The 18,674-nt window shown below is 35.5% G+C and overlaps 1 protein-coding gene across 3 annotated transcripts; it reads left to right on the forward strand.

Annotated features, from left to right (window-relative positions):
* Positions 1–4,240: 4,240 nt before the first annotated feature.
* LOC107028523 (uncharacterized GPI-anchored protein At1g61900-like) lies at positions 4,241–18,665 on the forward strand. 3 transcript variants are annotated; one of them, XR_003580141.1, is made up of 9 exons: positions 4,242–4,484; positions 5,841–5,980; positions 6,481–7,332; positions 8,770–9,015; positions 9,121–9,135; positions 12,861–13,004; positions 13,134–13,181; positions 17,328–17,556; positions 17,803–18,665. XR_003580141.1 is itself a non-coding variant. In XM_015229616.2 (8 exons), the coding sequence occupies exons 2-8, from the start codon at positions 5,947–5,949 to the stop codon at positions 17,393–17,395; spliced, it is 1,404 nt and encodes a 467-aa protein (XP_015085102.1). In that variant the 5' UTR covers positions 4,241–4,484; positions 5,841–5,946; the 3' UTR covers positions 17,396–17,611. The 3 variants fall into 3 exon arrangements, 2 of the variants coding, with proteins under 2 accessions (XP_015085102.1, XP_015085100.1); XM_015229616.2 differs by lacking the exon at positions 17,803–18,665 and having other exon boundaries at positions 4,241–4,484; positions 12,864–13,004; positions 17,328–17,611; XM_015229614.2 differs by lacking the exon at positions 17,803–18,665 and having other exon boundaries at positions 17,328–17,611.
* Positions 18,666–18,674: the final 9 nt, after the last annotated feature.

Below are 18,674 nucleotides of genomic sequence, written 5' to 3' on the forward strand. Positions count from 1 at the left end.
TGGTCAAATATTGTTAGTAAGATGCACTAGTGCCCTGATTGCACCAAGATAGAGTTTCATCACCAAGAAACTCTTCATCCTTCTTTTGAGATCAAACTGAATCATCATTTATGTCAAGTGATCTCATAATCATTGGGGTACTCAATGAATGCGATTTATCCATATAAAATTGCATCAAAACTTTTCAGTGTATGTGCACTGTTAGACAAATATTTCATTTGTCAAATTATCAATCTGTAGGTCAAGACAAAATTTTGTCTTACCAAGACCTTTTCATAAAAATACAAGGACAATTAGGGTCATTCTTTTGTACCCTTTTTCTTCCTTGACTATTTCAATCCATATAAGGATTCTTGAAGCTTTATTGAAAAAGTTTCTTTCAAACTCTTATATGCTTCAGACACCTCGATTGTTTCAAGGATTTTCATATAACCTTCATTGTCTAGCTAGACATTACAATTATTCATTACATGCATTCAAGTTTTTCATATGTTGCCAGATCAAAACAAACCTCATTGCATCCACCAAAGGAGAAAACATCTCCAATAATGTCAGGATTTTTGCGATAAACCTTTATGCCCCAAGGCACAAACCGTATTTGATATCTTACGGTTATACTATCGCATAATAATTTATTTGTACCCCACTGACATTATACCTTGATTTATGGACTACCAGTCCAAAATGTCACTTTTCTAAGTGAAACAAAATATACTTGAATTATGTATTTTACTTGGCCAACCATTTATCTGTCCACACTATATGACAGATTTGAATTCAAGATCCTCGTCACAATTTATATCATTGAGCGCTACCTCATATCAAAGATACCGTCGACGGTTATTTGATATCGATTCCAACAAGACATAACTTATCGAGATCTCTTCATTTTTCATTATTTCAGGTACCTGAACCTTTTTCAAGATTTTATGAAGTGTTATGTCAATGTGCTCTTTTATAGCACTTGCCTCATTATCATGACCATATTGATCATTTGCTCCTTCCTTCTTCAAGGAATTTTATATTTGGAATCGATTGGTCTATTACGCTTCCGGCGTATCATAGACTCTGTCCTTCAAGGACTTCACATTGGAGCATTTGCAGCTGAATTATATCATAGGGTCAGTGCATTCATCTGGCAACTGATTTGCAACATTATGCAACTGAATTATCCCTTGAACTTTAAGTTCACATATTTATTTAACGAGGATCTAGATAATTCATAATTAACCTCACACATAATTTTCAGCTGTCAATCATCTCTCCCCCTAATGTTAGAAAATCTAACATTCATTCCAACCTTATTTGGAAGTTCATCTTTGTGCGTGGTGGAGCAATTAAAATCATAACCGCACATTCAACATTTTAGATGAAAATTATATGGTTCCTGACCCTGAACCAATTTTAATGGGGAAACCTTGTTGGTTTGATGCATACATGTGTTGCTACATGTTAAATAAAATTATCTCATACCAAATCTTATTTGGGAGTTTTGTTCTCATAACCATGATTTAGCTATAATTGGAGGCATACAATTTCTGCTAAATCAACCAGCATTATCAATATAATTTCATAGTTTGGAACTGTGCTCTTAATTTTAACAATTCGAGCAAACAACCTTACAAAAACCAATTTGTAAGTTGACAACAAAATACATGTGACCATCGCATAGATGCATCAATCATATAGTTGCAAATGATCCACATGACAGGTGAACGGGCCCATATTCACCCTTTTATATGTTCCAAAAATTTTAGGGGATTACAATCCCAACCTTAGCTGGTACAATGATCATTTTATCAAGAGAACAAGCAACACAAGAGAATTCTTGAAGAATCTTTATTTCTTCATCATATAAATCACCTGAATTCTCAATCACGTTTGCATCACATTTAATCGGAATGGTCAACCAGTCATGCCAACTGATCTTTATTTTAGTACACTTATAATTTACTTTTACATGTGATTTCATCAGCATGTACATGTTTGTATGGAACAAACAAGAGGAAAAGTGGGGTAATCTTTTACATAAACATTTATAACCCTCTTCGGTTGTAGTGATTTATAGTCTCAATATTTATTTTCAATTCATCCGAAACTTAAAAAGTTTCTTTTGAGACTTACTACAACCCCAATATTATTCCTCTGATAATAGCACAACTCGTTAGAGCTTGCAATTAATTTTGTGTACTATCACATATTGCATGACACCATCCCTATGGTGAGCATCTCCTTCAAGGAGGAAATTATATTATTATTGTCATGGTCAAAATCATTACGAGCAAGACGTCTTTCTTGCTTTACTTTTGTTGTACCATAGGTACACAACCAATGACAAATTTGTATTGCCACAAAATAATGACCACAACCCTTATAGGTAAGAACTATTTCTTTCTTTTGCCCTTTTGATAGTTCATAATAAACATACCATAGTGACGTATAAACGTACAATACGATTAGCCATTTCTGTCAAATAAAATTTATTTCCTCTCAAACCTCCCGTAGAGGTGAGTTTTGACATATATCATTTTTTTCAAACCTCTCATAGAGATGAGTTGTGGTATATATTCAATCCATAATGATTTTATCACATCTTGACCCATTCTCTTATAGAATGATCGAGCATTCACGATACTCATCAAAAGTCACATTCTCTTCAATGAATGGACTAATCATTTATATGTACTTTATAAATTTGCATTATAAGTACATTGTCATGTTTTAAAATTCATTATATTTCCATGACATACCTCAACAACACTTTGAAAAATAAAGTGCATCACCACTTTATATTCTTTTATTTTGATGGAGGATTTATAAAACTTATCAAATATTGGATCGACAAGATTGCAAGCCCAATGACCTTTCATACCATTTTGATAATAACAATTGCCTTCACATTTTGAAGGACTATTTGAAGAACTCATAGTGTTCTTCCTTTTATCATTACTACAATGATGACTATTATAATTCTGTCCCTCCACGCCCTTATTCATATCATTAATTATTTGTCATCTTTCAGACTAATCATTCACTGCTACCACATTCATATGATTGAATGGAGCAAGTCAACAGGCGAATTTCAGAGTTATCACATGTTGCTACCACATTCTTTTCAAGGAATGGAGCAAATTCAATATGATGAATTTCAAGACATTTCATCAAAAATATATTATTTTTCTTAGTCATCATTTTATCATCGCTATGGTGCATTGGCTCAAACTCAATGTCTTACCCATATAAGGCGTGTTACGCCATAATTCTATGGGACTTGAACCCAATCACGGTGCATCAAAACTCTAATTGATGTCTCACCCTTTTGGTGCGATAGAACTTGAATCTATCGTCTTATCCTTAAATATTTTTCATTATGGTGCATCCGGACTTTAACCTGATGTCTTACCCTTTTGGTACGATGAAACTTGAATCCATCGTCTTACCCTTAACCCACGGTATAATAAACCGAAGTACAACATGATTTATTCTTTGAGTCTTTCAAAACAATAAAAATAATATTCAAACTCATGCAATTAAAATTTTATACCTTCTTCCATTTAAGAAGTTTTGTATAGCATGTCATATTCAACCAATAGTAGTATATGTCTTCGGTTCCTGATAATTGTTAGTGACTGAATACTATTTTATTCTAAATCATAAAATATTTTAGAAAATGCATACCTGATTTTATGCATATAATATTTTAATCTTCATAACAAGATCAACCAAAATATGATCTAAAGAAAAACAATAACTCACTCTCAATTAGATAGAGACTCGTGCTGATAACGTGTTATAAAATCAAGCTCATAAAAATATAATCATAAAGAGAAGAAGACAAGAGAAGTAGATAGAAGAAGAGGAATTTTCTTCATATTCAAGTGTATGTAAGTCTCATCTGTATGTCATACAATAGTGAATGAACAATCCTATTTATAGAGTGAAATATCACTCCAAAAGTCACCATATTAAGTATCATAATAAATAGATACATTCTTATCCAAAACGGTTCATGAATCTAGTGAATATGGATGGTTGTTCATGTACCAACCTTATGGACTATCCACTCATTCAATGAATTTATACATGGAAGACTTAAAAAAGAAAAAACAAATTTAAAGGACCAAAACTATTTAATGCATAGTTAAGGAGCTATTTTGTATGTACCTCAAACATAAGGTACCATTTTTGTCATTTTCTCAAAAAATGGAGTAATCAAAGTCGGTCAGTCGGTCAGGCGTGTAGACTAGAAACCGTTTGGCTTCATCTAAAAAAAAAAGAAGAAAAGGAAAGTTAACTTTACCTACTACTACTCTTCTTCTTCTTCTTCCTTTGCCTCTGGTTCTAGGGTTTTTTATTGGGCAAATCCATTTACTTGAACAATTTTATTGATTTATTGAGTCTTTAGGTTTAGATTTTGGAAGCAAACATTGTTTAATGACAAATCATGGGGATGATTTCTGGTCTTTATTGAATTTTAACTTCAGGTATTCCATTATTCATGTTTATCTAGATGTAATTGTGCAGTTGAGTCTGTAGTTTTTTGTTTCTAAGCTTTTAGTAGTTCCGGATCTTACGGGTTTTGAGCTGCATTTTGCTTTTTGCTGCTTATTTAGTTATTGAGTTAGAAAAACTCAATTTTTGTTTTAACAAATATTAGATAAAGGCCCACAATTTTACTATATGGGTTTAAGTTCTGTATACACTTGAGTTCCTTGTAAGAATAATTAAAGAGTGAGTTGGTCGTAGCTGGTATTTATGTGGCTTGACGTATACAAATTATCTATATTGTCAGTGTTCAATTAATATATCTAGTAAAAATGTGTTTTTTAAAAATTAATTTTCTCCTGTTAATGCCTAGTTTCTTTCTTTTTGGGTGTAGGTAGTTTTAATTTTCCTCCTTGTTTCTTCTATGGTGATGACCCTTTTTTTTTGTGAGGAAAATGTTAGTTGGAATAAAGGAGGAAGGCAAGATTGGGTTGATTTACGTGTTGCTTGGATATTTATAGTATGTTTGAGTGAAGTAGAAGAGAAATTTTCTACTTTTTGTTGTCACAGAGAAAAGATAGAAATTTGAGGTGAAAAAAGCTTCTTTCTTGTCCATTAGTAAGTTAATGACCTAACATCTTGATTATGGGATGTCAAATCACGAGTGAATAAACTAGACACCTCTGTCATCCATGAACGGACTAGGATAAGTTCTGTTAAGATGGAAAGCTAGTGTGGAGGGAAAGAGTTGTTGAATTATTCTTGGTCCGATTGTCACCTTTATGTGTATATGTTCTGCGATGAAGTTTCAGTTTTGTGGTAGAAATTTCAGCTTATACATAGTCGAGGGAAATGAGTGAACCTAATGTTCCACTTCTTATACAAATTGGTAAATCATTATGCAGTTACAGTGAAAGCAATGTTTAGACATTTGAAGACATTCAACCTTCTTTTTTCTGATAGCATCTAGAGCGTGCAATTTATGACAGTGAGTGATGAGATTCTACATTTATTTAGTTGTGTGAAGTTCCTGCACTTATTTTGCTACCTTATTAGCTTAGTGTTTGCTAGCGCTCATAGTAAGGTTGCTTTTTTCATGATATGGAGAGACATCTAAGACCGTTGGCTTGTTTATGTTTCTAGAAAGAGAAAATGATGCATTTGGAACTTCCTGCTTAACAGATGAAGAATGTTATGCTCTTATGAGATTGTTATACCTCTTTCTTTTACTAATAAAGATAAAAAGTTATTTATTTTATGGATATGGATATATAAACTACTGTATCTAAGGCAATTTCGGATTTTATTGTGTTTCCTTAATCTCTTAATTAACCCAGTGATTGGATCTGTCTCAGGTACAGGTACGTCATAATGTTTATGTGACCAGCTCAACTGCTGTAGCATCAACAGCTTTAAGGTACGGATTGTGTGTCTCCATGTTGCCAGAGGGTTAGTGGACGGATGGCTTATGCAAAGACCGCCACTCGTCTCAAGGGTATAGTACTGGACTTGTATGCTAGACTTTAATTTGTTAGAGATCTGTGTAGAAAATTTGGATTTCCTATGTGGCATCTGTTATAAATGTCTCATATTTTTGTGGTTTTCTCTTTTGTCCCCTAAAGAATGGCATCCAAACTATTTTTACTAATTCTAGCAGACATAATGTTGAGAAGGTTGTATAGATTTTTGGTTGCATATCCTCATTCCTTCCAGCTCCAGGTAGTGGCATTATGATGTTCTTTTCTAAATGAAGATGAGCAAGCTGCCGTGTAGTTATTGATTTTGCCTTGTGGTTTCTTTGAATCACCGACATATCTTTATAATGCTGAATATTTTGTCAAAAGTTATAGCTAATATTTACATAAATTAATTCCATGAATTACCACTTCCAGATGCAACATGATATTCCCAACTCCTGCTTATGCCTGTGCATGCGTATCATATCCAGGCCTTTGCTAGTCTATACACTGAATGAGGACTTGCATCTGATTGCAGGTTCATTTATCCATCAACTGGTAGTAATTGCTATCTGTTTGACTAGCTATCAGAATGTAGTGGCTCTACATGTGCCACATAAGACAACTCAAACTTCTTCCACGTCTGAACTAGCTACCCCTCCCAGAAGTGGAATCTTCGAACCAATTGAGATACCACCTGCTGTCATCCCTCATTATCCTTTCCCCGGGAAATCATTGCCGCCAATGTACCCTTCCTTTCCGAAGACATATGACCCTGTCTTGACTGGAAGATGCCCTGTAAATTTCTCTGTCATTTCAAGCATCACAGAAAAAACAGCATCTGATTGTACTCGATCTTTGTCAACGATAGTTGGAAATGTAATATGCTGTCCACAGTTCAATAGCTTACTCCACATATTCCAGGGATTTTACAGCAACCGTTCTGATACTTTAGTTTTACAAAGTGCAGTAGCTGATGATTGTTTTAGAGATATCATCAGTATATTAACTAGTAAAGGAGCAAACAGCTCCATTGCTGGTCTGTGCTCTGTGAAGTCGTCAAATCTAACTGGTGGGTCTTGCCCTGTGAAGGACATTGGTACTTTCGAAAAAATTGTGAATACAAGCAAGTTGTTGGAGTCTTGTAGCACGGTCGATTCTCTTAAAGAATGTTGTAGGCCTGTTTGTCAGCCTGCAATTTCGGAGGCTGCTCTTCTGATTTCAGGGATCAAGACGGCTCTTGGTGGTAAGAACATAGTTGGAGTACCAAATGAAATTGATACACTTAGCGACTGTAAAGGAGTGGTCTACTCATGGATTGCAAGAAAACTACAATTTGATGATGCCAATTCTGCATTCCGGTTATTGTCTTCCTGCAAAGTTAATAAGGGTTAGTTTTTGTCACATCTATTCCTGAATGTGTTTGTGAGGTTTTTATTATTCTCAAAGAACTTGTTTTTCTTGTTTTTTACTATGCGACTCGATATTGGAATTCCTGAAAATTATTGTGGTGAAACCGATACTAATCTCATATTTATGTTTTTGTCAATGCTGTGTTGCTTTTTTTTTTTTTTTTTGGGTTGGTGGTGGTGGTGGATTTGATTTTGGCCAACTCTAATGGATGCTGACATAGAGAATTTTTTTTAATTGTCGAAGGGGTTAAGAGTAGCTGCCCATGACCAGTAATTGTTAATGGAGCAAGTTTGCCTCAGGTATCTTGGATGTCCCTTGCAATACATCCAACTTCTACCCAACTCTTTATGCAAGGGACATTGCAAAATACATACTTGAGGCGAGGATTTATGTAGTACTTGTTCCTTTATCGGTTGTTGAATCTTGGTTTGCCTGCTTGTTGGCTTGCTGGTTTGTTTGATGCGAATTCTTCTAGTCTCTCCTTGGTCGTGATCTTCTCTCTTCATCCTTTCCGGTAGCCTTGATTTTTTATTGAAGAGCACCTTATCTTCATCTTCTATAGAAAGATTTGATAATGACTTCTCCAACTATTCTTCATTTGCCAACAAGTTTTCCAATTAAGATAAGGTTGGTTCTGTGATCCACCTGTGTGTGGCTACCACTATGCCTTAATACTTAAGCCTCAAACCATGGACAAACTACTTTATCCTTGTGTGTATGATCGCGATTTCTGGATAATATTGATATTTCATCACATACCGATTTAACCGTTGGAAAGTATTAACTTATTTTCATGTTCTGTTGCAAGATTAATGGAAACTCATTCTGAAATCTTGTTATGTCACATCTTTTTTCTTTGTAAAAATCATTGCCAATGTGTCCCAAGCTTATTTGGGTGTCTTGGTGTTTCTAATCCATTGTAAGAACTCATATTCAACTGTTCCAGTTAGAGCATACATAGCCTTTTCAGCTTTGTCTTTCCACATTTTTGTTGCGTCAACATCAGTTGGTGATGTAGTGTTTGAGCTACCAACAGTATCCCATAGTTCTTGGCAACTAATAGGAAAGCAGTGCAGAACTGTACACGAGGTATATATTACAAATGAGAAGGATAATCAGTTAGCGACATTATCCCCGTTTAGTAGTGTGTTGACTTGGACATTTTTTTAAAGCTAGTTGTACCTGTGTACAATACCTTCTACAACAACAACAATAACAGTGTGTTGACTTGGACATTTTTTAAAAGCTAGTTGTACCTGTGTAGAATACCTTCTACAACAACAACAATAACAAACATGCCCTAGAGCAGAACAAGTTAGGGTAGGCTTACGCCAGTGGTGTTTTACCATACCTTCTAGCATATATCAGCTGTGGTTATGGGCATATCTTTAAGCAGTTCTCATCTGGGTTGCAGTGTGTCCCCTGGAATTCAAGCAGCCATTAGAAGTGGTCAATGCGTGCAGAAATTTAGCCGCTCCAAGCCCTTCGTGTTGTAGCTCATTAAATGCCTATATTTCTGGGATACAGAAGCAGATGTTGATTACAAATCGACAAGCAATTATATGTGCTGCGGCATTTGGTTTTATGTTACAGAAGGCCGGGGTCATGACGAATGTTTACGAGCTTTGTGATGTTGACCTGAAAGACTTCAGTCTCCAGGGTGATTGTTCATTTTTTACATTTTTTTTTCAATCTCTTGTTGATTTCTGTTATTTTATCTGATGTTTGCTTTCTTTGTGATTGACATCTGTTTGCAATGGAGCAGCATACGGGCAAGAAGGTACTGATTCTCCTTGTCATTTTGTAGTTTTTTGGTTCTCTGATAAGTGGTCAAGAAATACTGATCTGTTTTCCCCCCTCTAGCATAAAATATTCAATTTAATAAATTTCCATGCGTAGATATTTGGAAAATAAGTTGTTATGATCCCCAAAAACTCCGAACTGTGTTACAACCGAACATAGTTCCCAAAGAACTTAGAACTTTTAAATTTGAATTGGGAATTGTAGTTTTTGTTACTGTTGCAGGACTCCCCTTTTCCATCTACCATAATGTTATAAATAAATTTTTTGTCTCCCACTATAGCTATTACCTCTTCCAACAGCCCTGTAACAGTTTCTTTTACATATTAGTATACAGTTAGTTTCGTTGGACTGTAAGTTGATATGAGTTTCTTTTCCCAGTTTCTCTTTAAACTGAATGTGTACTTCCACACCTTTAGTGATGAGAATATGAGTAATTGCTCAACTGTATCGTATAAGTATCACAGGACTTTAGAATGGGTTCCCTACAAGTACCTTAGTGATCATCACAAGCAGGGGTGAGTCCGGGATATCAAGATGATGGGTGTACCATTACTGAGAGGTGGATTAAATTTATATTTGACGTGTTTAGCCTTGAATCTGTAGCACTTCCGTAATTATATTATAATTTTCTTGATGCAAATTTAGTGATTTTTAACATAAATACCTGTACCCTATGTCCAAAATGTTGAGATTAGTTGAACCCGTTATGATACATCCTCCACTTTTACAGTAAAATACTAAAATGTAGACATCATTATGTAAGATTTAGCTGTTGGGACATTCTGAAGGAAGACCAAATGCAGACTATCCTCAACTTCGACCGGAGGAGCTTCCTTGAGAAATCTTTCAATGCTACTCTCATAGCTTCGATCCGAAGAAGCCTGGAACAATAGAAGAAAAGGATTTCAGATCAATCAGTTTAATTGGAGGGGTTTACAAGATCATCTACAAGCTGATCACTGAAAGATTGAAAACAGTTATAGGGAGGCTGGGCGATGGACATCAAATAACATTCTTGAGAGGGAGGCAAATCATGAATGCTGTTCTGTTGGCAAATGAATTGGTAGATTCTAGGGTGGAGCAGAATAAACCAGGCATCCTATGCAAGTTAGACATTGAGAAACTTATGATCATATCAATTGGAATTTCTTACTAAAAATTCTGAATGACATGGACTTTGGAGAAAAATGGATCTGCTGGATACGATTTTGCATTTCTAAAGTGTAAGATTCTCACTCATCGTAATTCGTAAATGGAGAACCTGGTGGATTTTTTCAATCGTAGAGGTCTGAGACAAGGTTTTTATGTCACTTTTTTGTTACTTCCGACTATGGAGGGCATGAACCACATGTTTAGAACACAAAGTAAATGGGTGTATGAAAGGATTTAGTGCTCAGACAGGGAGGGGTGATGATCTAGAAATTGCACACCTTTTTTATGCTGATGATAACCTTTTTTTTTGTTAGGCAGAAGTGGAACAAATCACACACATAAGAGTAATCCTTGCAATTATTTAGGGCATTTCACTACTTCATGTCAACTGGTCAAAAACTTTCCTCTCTCCAATTGATCTGGTAAATATTTTACAAAGTCTAGCTAAGAACTTGGGATGTCAGGTAGCTTCTTTGTAGCTACTTTTGCCTGCGAATTACCTGGGCATGCCTGGGAGCCAAAAAAAAAAAAAAGGAATTGGAAATTGGAGATACTCACGCTGGCAAGGAAACAAAGAATAAAGAAGCTACAATCTGGTGTAATTGGAGATACTCACTCTGAACATAAATCAGCCTTGGATTGAGAAACCTAAACAACCAGAATAACTGTATACTACAAAAATGGTTCTGGAGATTCTGTATTGAAGAGGGATTCCTATGGAGAAGGGTCATAGCAGGGAAATATGGCTTGCTTAGGCAATGGACTACTGAGGAGGTGATGGGGTCCATGGAAAGACCATCAGAAGGTTGTGGCCAAATTTGCAACAATATCTATATCAGTGTGGGTGATGGTCTAAAAATAGATTTTTGGAGTGAAATTTGGAGAGGGAATGATAGCCTGAGGAGCTTATTCCCGCACTTCCATATTTGAGCCTTCAAAGATTTAGTACTGTTGCCCAAGCATGGAGCCAACAAAGGTGGAACTTAGTGTTCAAAAAGGCTGTGAGTGACTGGGAAATTGAGATTTTGCCAGGTTAGTGGAGGTGCTAAATACCTCACCATGTATATCTCAAAGGATAAACCAATTTGGAGGCTGCATAGCAAGTATTCACAGTTAATCTTGCTATTGGAGGATGAATGTCAATAAATCATTGTCAGATAATTGGCCTTGTAAGCTAATGTGGCAGACAAGACTCCTGTTAAAAGTATACATGTCTTGCTTGACTAGTGATAAGAAAAATTTGCCTAACCCATGAGGCATTTAACATGTGCAATTCTGTCCAAGGTGCTATATGTGTGAGCAGAAAACAGAGGTAAATAACCAACCATATGTTCTCCACTGTAAAGCAGCCTCAAATTTGTGGATTATGTTTTTGTTTATATCAGAGGTTTGCTAGGTGATGCCAAAGAAAACCAGGGAGCTCCTTAGCAGCTGGACAGGAATTGGTGACATAGGCAAAAAAGGCTGGAGGAAGACTATACCAGCCTGTATATGATGAACTCTATCCAAAGAAAGGAATGCTAGATGTTTTGAAGGACAAAAAGAAAGTTGTTAGAAGATAAAAAAATGAAATGCTCAAGCCTTTTGTTTTTTTGGGTGTAAACAAGAATTGGTAGGGGAAATCATAGGGAGAGTTGATTTTATAGGGAACTTGTAATTCTATATCTTTTGAGGGTGTGCACATCAACCTTGTGGGATGAAGTTTCCAATTCATCATCTCTTTGATGATGAAATTTTTGTGAATACAAAGTTACCCTTGTCTAAAAAAAAATTATATAAGACTTTACTGTGACAAAGGAGAATAGGGATTTCAAATTTGTCAGATGTGGGGATTTTGAAAGAATAAATCAAATAAAGGAAGGAAGGTAAAGAAAGGTACTTGATTAACACACAAGAGGGGTCATCTGACATGCCCTCAAACATGGAGATTTGAATCCCAGATCAATTCCAGAAAGAGAGAGGAAAAGATAACAAGATAATTGTGAGATTTGAACCCCAACTTCACTTGTTGAGTGGCACCCAATAATCATTGCATCATAAAACTCTTTGAGCATGGGTGCCCCCATATATTTTGAAGTAGTTTTAAAGAATATAGCTTTGCTATACATACTATAGGTAGAGGAGCATGGTTGCATGCGTGCTCATGCTTCTCCACACAGATATACCCCCGATCAATGCTCCCTGATTCACCTTATAAATCAGTCATCTACTTGCTCGTCGATAAGTATGTTGAGTTATTCGGTTAATCCTACTTCAGTCTTCCATAATATGTATACATGCTGTTCTACTCATGAAAAGTGGTCACTTGGAGGTTATCCTCTAGGTTAGGGATAACTGGAATGTTATGCGTACAGCTGTAGTTGTTAGTGAGCAAACTGAAGTTCATCACTGTATTTGGCTGCAAAACTAAATTCAACTGCGTGTTACAATACTAGTATGTTGTCAATGCTGCTTTTCTCCTGTTACAGTTGTATACTAGTATTTGGTGTGGAACGCGTTTTAGGTTTTCTTGGCTTAGGTTGTACTGATTAAGTTATTCAAATTTATTAGAAGGGTGCTTGCTTCGAAGTTATCCAGCAGATCTGGTGTATGACAACTCAACAGGTTTCAGCTTTACTTGCGACTTAAATGACAATATTGCTGCTCCATGGCCTTCATCATCGGCAGCCACATCCTTGACTCTTTGTGCTCCTGGTAATTTGACTGAACTTATATTAATTCTGATTCTGTCAAAATAGAGCTACTTTTGATATATAGAACTGTTATAAATTGTCTTTTGTTTTCATTAACCAAGTGCCTTGATTAATTCGCTTTAATTTGCAGAGATGTCTTTGCCAGCTCTACCAACATCAGAAATATTGGGAAATTATAGTGAGTATCTTTCATTTCCAACCTGTTTGCTTATTACTGTGATGCTATTTACTTGCGAAGGTCATCCTAGTAGGTAGTATTGTCTGCTTTCCTGCTCAAGCTAAAATTGCAGTTATCATCAGGGGTAGGCTTTATTTCCGAACTTTGGTTTCAATAATTCCGTAATTGTCAATTGAAAGTTTATACCAAATACGAAACTCCCAAAGTTCGGTTCGGTACGTAAATCCGGATACGGTAATTCAGGAGTTACCTTAATTAGACAGAATTCTATATATTTTTGAACTCTTCTTTGTTTGCTTTTAATTAATTGTGTACTGCAAAAAGACACCAAATATCTTTGATAACCATTGGGAAACACTTTCCAAGTCATGCTCTGCTTGTTTTTATGTCAATCAAAGATAATCATACAAGTCAAAAACATGAATATAAAGAAAAAAATCAACTACCATTGATAGCTGACACCATGCATATCCTGAAAAAAAAACATATCAAACTTTTCGTCTTGGATTCTATCGGTACACATATCAAAGCTCATGTTAGATAAGAGAAATACGTAATTCCTAGTAGCAGCACTGTCTACATAATTATATTATCTGTATAGTAGTTCAATCCATTACAAAAGGGAGGGAACTGTTTCTCTTCATATATCCACTTAAGAGTTCTCCTATTCAGGATAAAAAAGAAAAGACTACTGATTTTATGAGATGCGTGAAACATTTCCACAAATTTCCAAGAGCTAACTACTAACAAGTTTAAAGTGGTCTGAACCAACTAATAGAACCAGTCATTCAATTCCAAAACGTACCATTGTTATTGTCTTCATCCAAATTTAGAGCCCGTAGTTTTTTAAGTAGTTTTGAAAAAGTCAAACTTTAGCAACTTTCAAGTTAAAAAAAAAAGAAGAAAGGGAGTATCTACTTTTAACTTTTTAAAAATCATTTAAAACATAATTTAAGTTATTTTTTAGCTTTACCAAACACTCCAAAAGCTAGAAATGACTTAAAAGTAGGTTTGACCAACTTTTAAACCAATCAAAATTGGCTCTTAGTCTTAAATAAGAAATTATGTTTACAAGACACCAAGAATAATATTAGAAGTTCAAAACAACCGATCACCAATTGAGAAGCTCTCTTCATAATAAAACAAGGGAAAAAGGACAAATATGCCCCTAAACTATCGTAAATGGTATGCAGATACCCTCTGCCATACTTTTGGGACATTGGTGCCCCTGCAGCCCAGAAATTAGAGCAAATATGCCCTTATTCTAACAGAAGACTAAATAGGACATGCGGCACAATCTTATCCGTCGATTCGATATTAAATAAATGTCAGATCGGTAGATAAGATTGTGACAAGTGTATGTCTGTTAGTATGAAGGATATATATGCTTTAGTTTTTGGACGGCAGGGGCACCAATGTCTCAAAAGTATGATGGAGTGTATCTGCATACCATTTCCGATGGTTCGGGGGGTATACTTGTCCTTTTTCCCATAAAACAATGCAGTTACCAACTAATCCCATAAGTTCTCTTCAGAAGCAATGTCCGTTTCTGTTTTTGATGAACTTCAAGCTCTGTACTACACCAACCACCTTAGCTAACAAAAAAGAATCAAGATCTTCCCAACTAATGCTTCAGCCTACATCTAGTGGAATCTTTCAGTACAATTACAATTCCTACGACAAAGAGCGAGTATGTTTAAAATTTAGTAGACGACTACAAATCAAGAATGAGGGATCTTTGGTGCTATCTATCATATCTCTAGAGAATTATGGTGTCATACAATTATCCAAGTAAAAAGATATTTTATTTTGCACTAAATAGAAACAAAACACAAAACCTTTTCAAGTTCAAGTTGCGTAGGGTCATCAAAATTTTCTTCAACATTTACGGGAAGAGGCTCACTTCGATACAATCTTGAAGACAAACAAGAGCTTGCACTAATTTGGAGTCGGTGAACTCCTAAATGAATCAAGAATACCGGCTCGATGCTAAATGCACATTTCCAAGGCCACACTATAAATCATAATTGCGGTCACATCACGAGCTATCTTGGAAAGAAATTCACCTTTGGGGGCATAACTTTCCTCCGTAGCACGATATCAAAATCATCACTATTGAGCTCTTGTTCATTCATAAACTAAGATACTTTTCTAACTCTTGACTTATCACCCAAACATGTAGTATCTTGTTTTTTCCTCTTTATTTCAAGCCTATTTCTCATTTTTGTTGATTTTGTGTTAATCTTAGAGCTAGCTGTATCAGATGTCTTATTGGGTAAATTAGACAAAAAAAGATGCATGTCGAGATGTATTATGGATTTTTTTTTCTGTGTACTCTTCAAACATAGGTTTCATATAAGTCTATCACTTTATCTTATATTTTGCTCCCTTTTCCCTCTATACATATCCTCAAGTGGCCGCCAACATACTCGAGTTGTTACGAGGATCTAAGGCAACAAAAAGCATCTTATTCATTTTTTCAGAAGCACCCCAATACTTGACAAACTTCTTTGCGTTTTTTGCCCATATTAGGATCTTTAGATTCGATACATTCTTTTGGATGATCGTGAAGCTCAATTATGTCTTAAAGCGAACATTAGAACTGACATAGAGCCAGTGAACCCGAAACCTTCACAGTTAAGTCATTAATAAAATCTTTGAATAAACATTACCATGCTTTACATTTTGCCAATTATTACTTTCAAGTACACCTGCAATAATTCCATCCTCGTTAACATTAGTAGCAAGATCATACCTATCAAATGCAGTCTCAAAATGTTCATGTTGTATCCAACATCAAGTAGGTAGAATTCCACTTAGTAAGCATAATGACTTGAACATTCTATGTTTTTGAGTTCACAACATTCTTTAAATTTTCTAAGCCTTGCAAGAGTTAGTCTAATATACTTTACCATTTCTCTTTACACGCTTGATAGATACACCAACTTCTTTCATGCCATCTTGCCTACACCAACTTCTTTCATGCCATCTTGCATAATATAAAGAGAATTTATGGGATTACCATCTTCTAAGCCTTGCAAGAGTTGGTCTCATATACTTTACCGATTCTTGTTACACGTTTGATAGATACACCAATTTCTTTCATGTCATCTTGCTTAAATTAAGAGGATTTATGGGATTAGTTTTGACTGCACTATTTTATTATTGGAACTTTTTAGGTTTGTTTAATAGAAATCTTTATAATTTAATTATTGAATATTCAGTAGGAACATTAATGTATAAATTACCTCCTTTAGTTTTTTAAAAAATACCTTCTCTGGTGGGATGGATTGTTTATCCAAATATACACCTGTATGAACCTTTGCTGAAAAAGCAGGTAAACCCCCCCACATCTAATGACTAAAAAAGTAACAAAACCAAAGGAACATAGTCTAAATCGAAGATATAGCTCATAAAGTGATCCATAACATTGTAATCCAAAATGTATTCCCTTTAGATAGACAGTACATTACTATACTTGGGGTTCGTTCGATTGGGAACTAGTTATTCGAGGATTAGTTATCCTTGGTTAGCCACCCTGGGATACTTATCCAATCACTATGATATATATGGTGGGATAAGTTATCCCAAATATGGCAACCCAACAAGATACATAATTTTTATCCCATCACTATTCGACCCCTTAATATAAAGCATAAGCAGGGAAAGAAGCAGCAGGATAGATTGGCAACAATCTGAAAGGGTTAAATCCAATGGTTTTGATCTTGTAGTATATACATGATAAACAGAAAGAGAGTTCCAATATATAGAGTCCTGCCTAGTTTATGTAAATCCGAAATCACCCGAAGTTTGGTATTTGATATCTACTTCAATTAACAGACTGAACGACCACCTTTAATTGGATGACTATTGCGTCTTATCAAATGAGACAGTGAAGTAGTTTTTGTTTTACTTGTGGATATAAACCATGTACAGCTGCTTATAAAGCTGTCTTTTTTCATGAAATATTTTTGCAAACTTCTCCTACATTGTTGTTCTACCTTTTTTTTCTTTTCTTTTGGTGGAGTGGGGTGGGGATGGTATAAACGTGTTATTTTATTCTTTAAAAAGGTCTTGGCGTCCACATTACTGTATTACCCCATCTAGAGGTATATATTGATGCATATATCGACGCCATGATTGCAGGCTGTCCCCGTGGTGGAGCGGATCTCCTTGTGCCCATTCTTTTGTTTTTTGTCTCGATATTGTTTTGAAGAGATTTGCCAGAAGCTGATCCAGTTTGAGTTAGAGCCCTGTAGGTACACTGAGTGACCAGATATTGTGTATATATGCTTTCGAATATCCTTCCTCGTGTATAGTTGCTGTCTGTATGGCAAGTCAATTCATGGTTTTGCAATATTAGACTGTTCGACAGGTTGGTTGCAAGCCTTTTTGTCAGTACTACTAATACTTGCTTTGCTTTTTTTCCCCATGCTGGTGCAAGAGAAGTTTTACAAGTCCGAACATTTTTTTTTAAAAAAAAAAAGAACAAAGAAAAGCAGAAGCGCGTTGCAAAACTTGGTCTCTGGCATCGACGGAAAAATTACATAAAAAAAGTAACGAACAACAAATGAAGAGACGTGAATTGTTTTTCATCGCTAAGCATGTCATTTCTTTGAAGGTATTTTGCTGAATTTGATGATCTGCGTGTGCAAATTCTAGACAATGTGGATTTGACCATGTCCAATTGTGCAAGAGTTGAGGTGCAGGTAGATTTGCTGGCTAAGTGCCAAAATAATATCATACCAAAAATGGTAAACTGCAGGTGACATAATGAAGTTTTACATTGAGAGCTACAAAATGAAGCGAAAAGAGATAACAAGAAGGAATCTGCAAAAGATGAAGAGATGATACAATGGAACAGTTAAACCAGGAGTCAATAACCTTCTAATAGAGGAGTTGGGAGGACCAAACCTGTGGAATCTTATGAAAGAAAAGTGTCTTTACTATGTCAAAGAAGTACAAATGGTGTACCAAATAATATTCATCAAGTCTGACAAATGTCGAAACATAAAACAAGTTTGAAGCCTCAACAGAGAAGATGAGGAAGAAGTGATTAATCAAGAGATACAGGTGGGAACTCATATCAAGACACAAGGAAACTGAAGTTAATCATCAGGGGAGCTACTCATAAAAACAAGTCTCCTAATCAGAGCTTTATAGTCTTATAAAGGAATTAGAAAACTCAAACCAACTGCTTATGCGCTCTTTAATCCTTGTTAAACTACTGTAAAATCAGCCAACCAAGCAAGCACGAGAGATGCGGAGCCCGAAGCTACCATCGTGACCTAGTCTGATTCAAAAGAAGGTTGAAGGGTTTGGCAACAACAAATAGGAATGACGGAACAACGGCTATTTTTTCATTTTAGTTCGACTTATTTGCATCTGTTAAGCATATAGCTAGGTGCTAGCGTTCCTTTGTGGATCTCCAAATTTCACTTGCAATCAAGTGGCTCAACATCCTATTCCTTCTACTAATTCTTACATAAGCAA

This window comes from Solanum pennellii, chromosome 8, assembly GCF_001406875.1.
Source record: "Solanum pennellii chromosome 8, SPENNV200".
In the NCBI taxonomy this organism is placed as follows: Eukaryota; Viridiplantae; Streptophyta; class Magnoliopsida; order Solanales; family Solanaceae; genus Solanum; species Solanum pennellii.

Excerpts from the sequence above, each read along its gene's own strand:
- LOC107028523 (XM_015229614.2), top strand. The coding sequence starts at position 5,947 with ATGGCTTATGCAAAGACCGCCACTCGTCTCAAGG. Across the intron at positions 13,005-13,133 it reads CTTGACTCTTTGTGCTCCTG|AGATGTCTTTGCCAGCTCTA; the intron begins GTAATTTGACTG and ends TTTAATTTGCAG. Across the intron at positions 13,182-17,327 it reads AGAAATATTGGGAAATTATA|GCTGTCCCCGTGGTGGAGCG; the intron begins GTGAGTATCTTT and ends CCATGATTGCAG.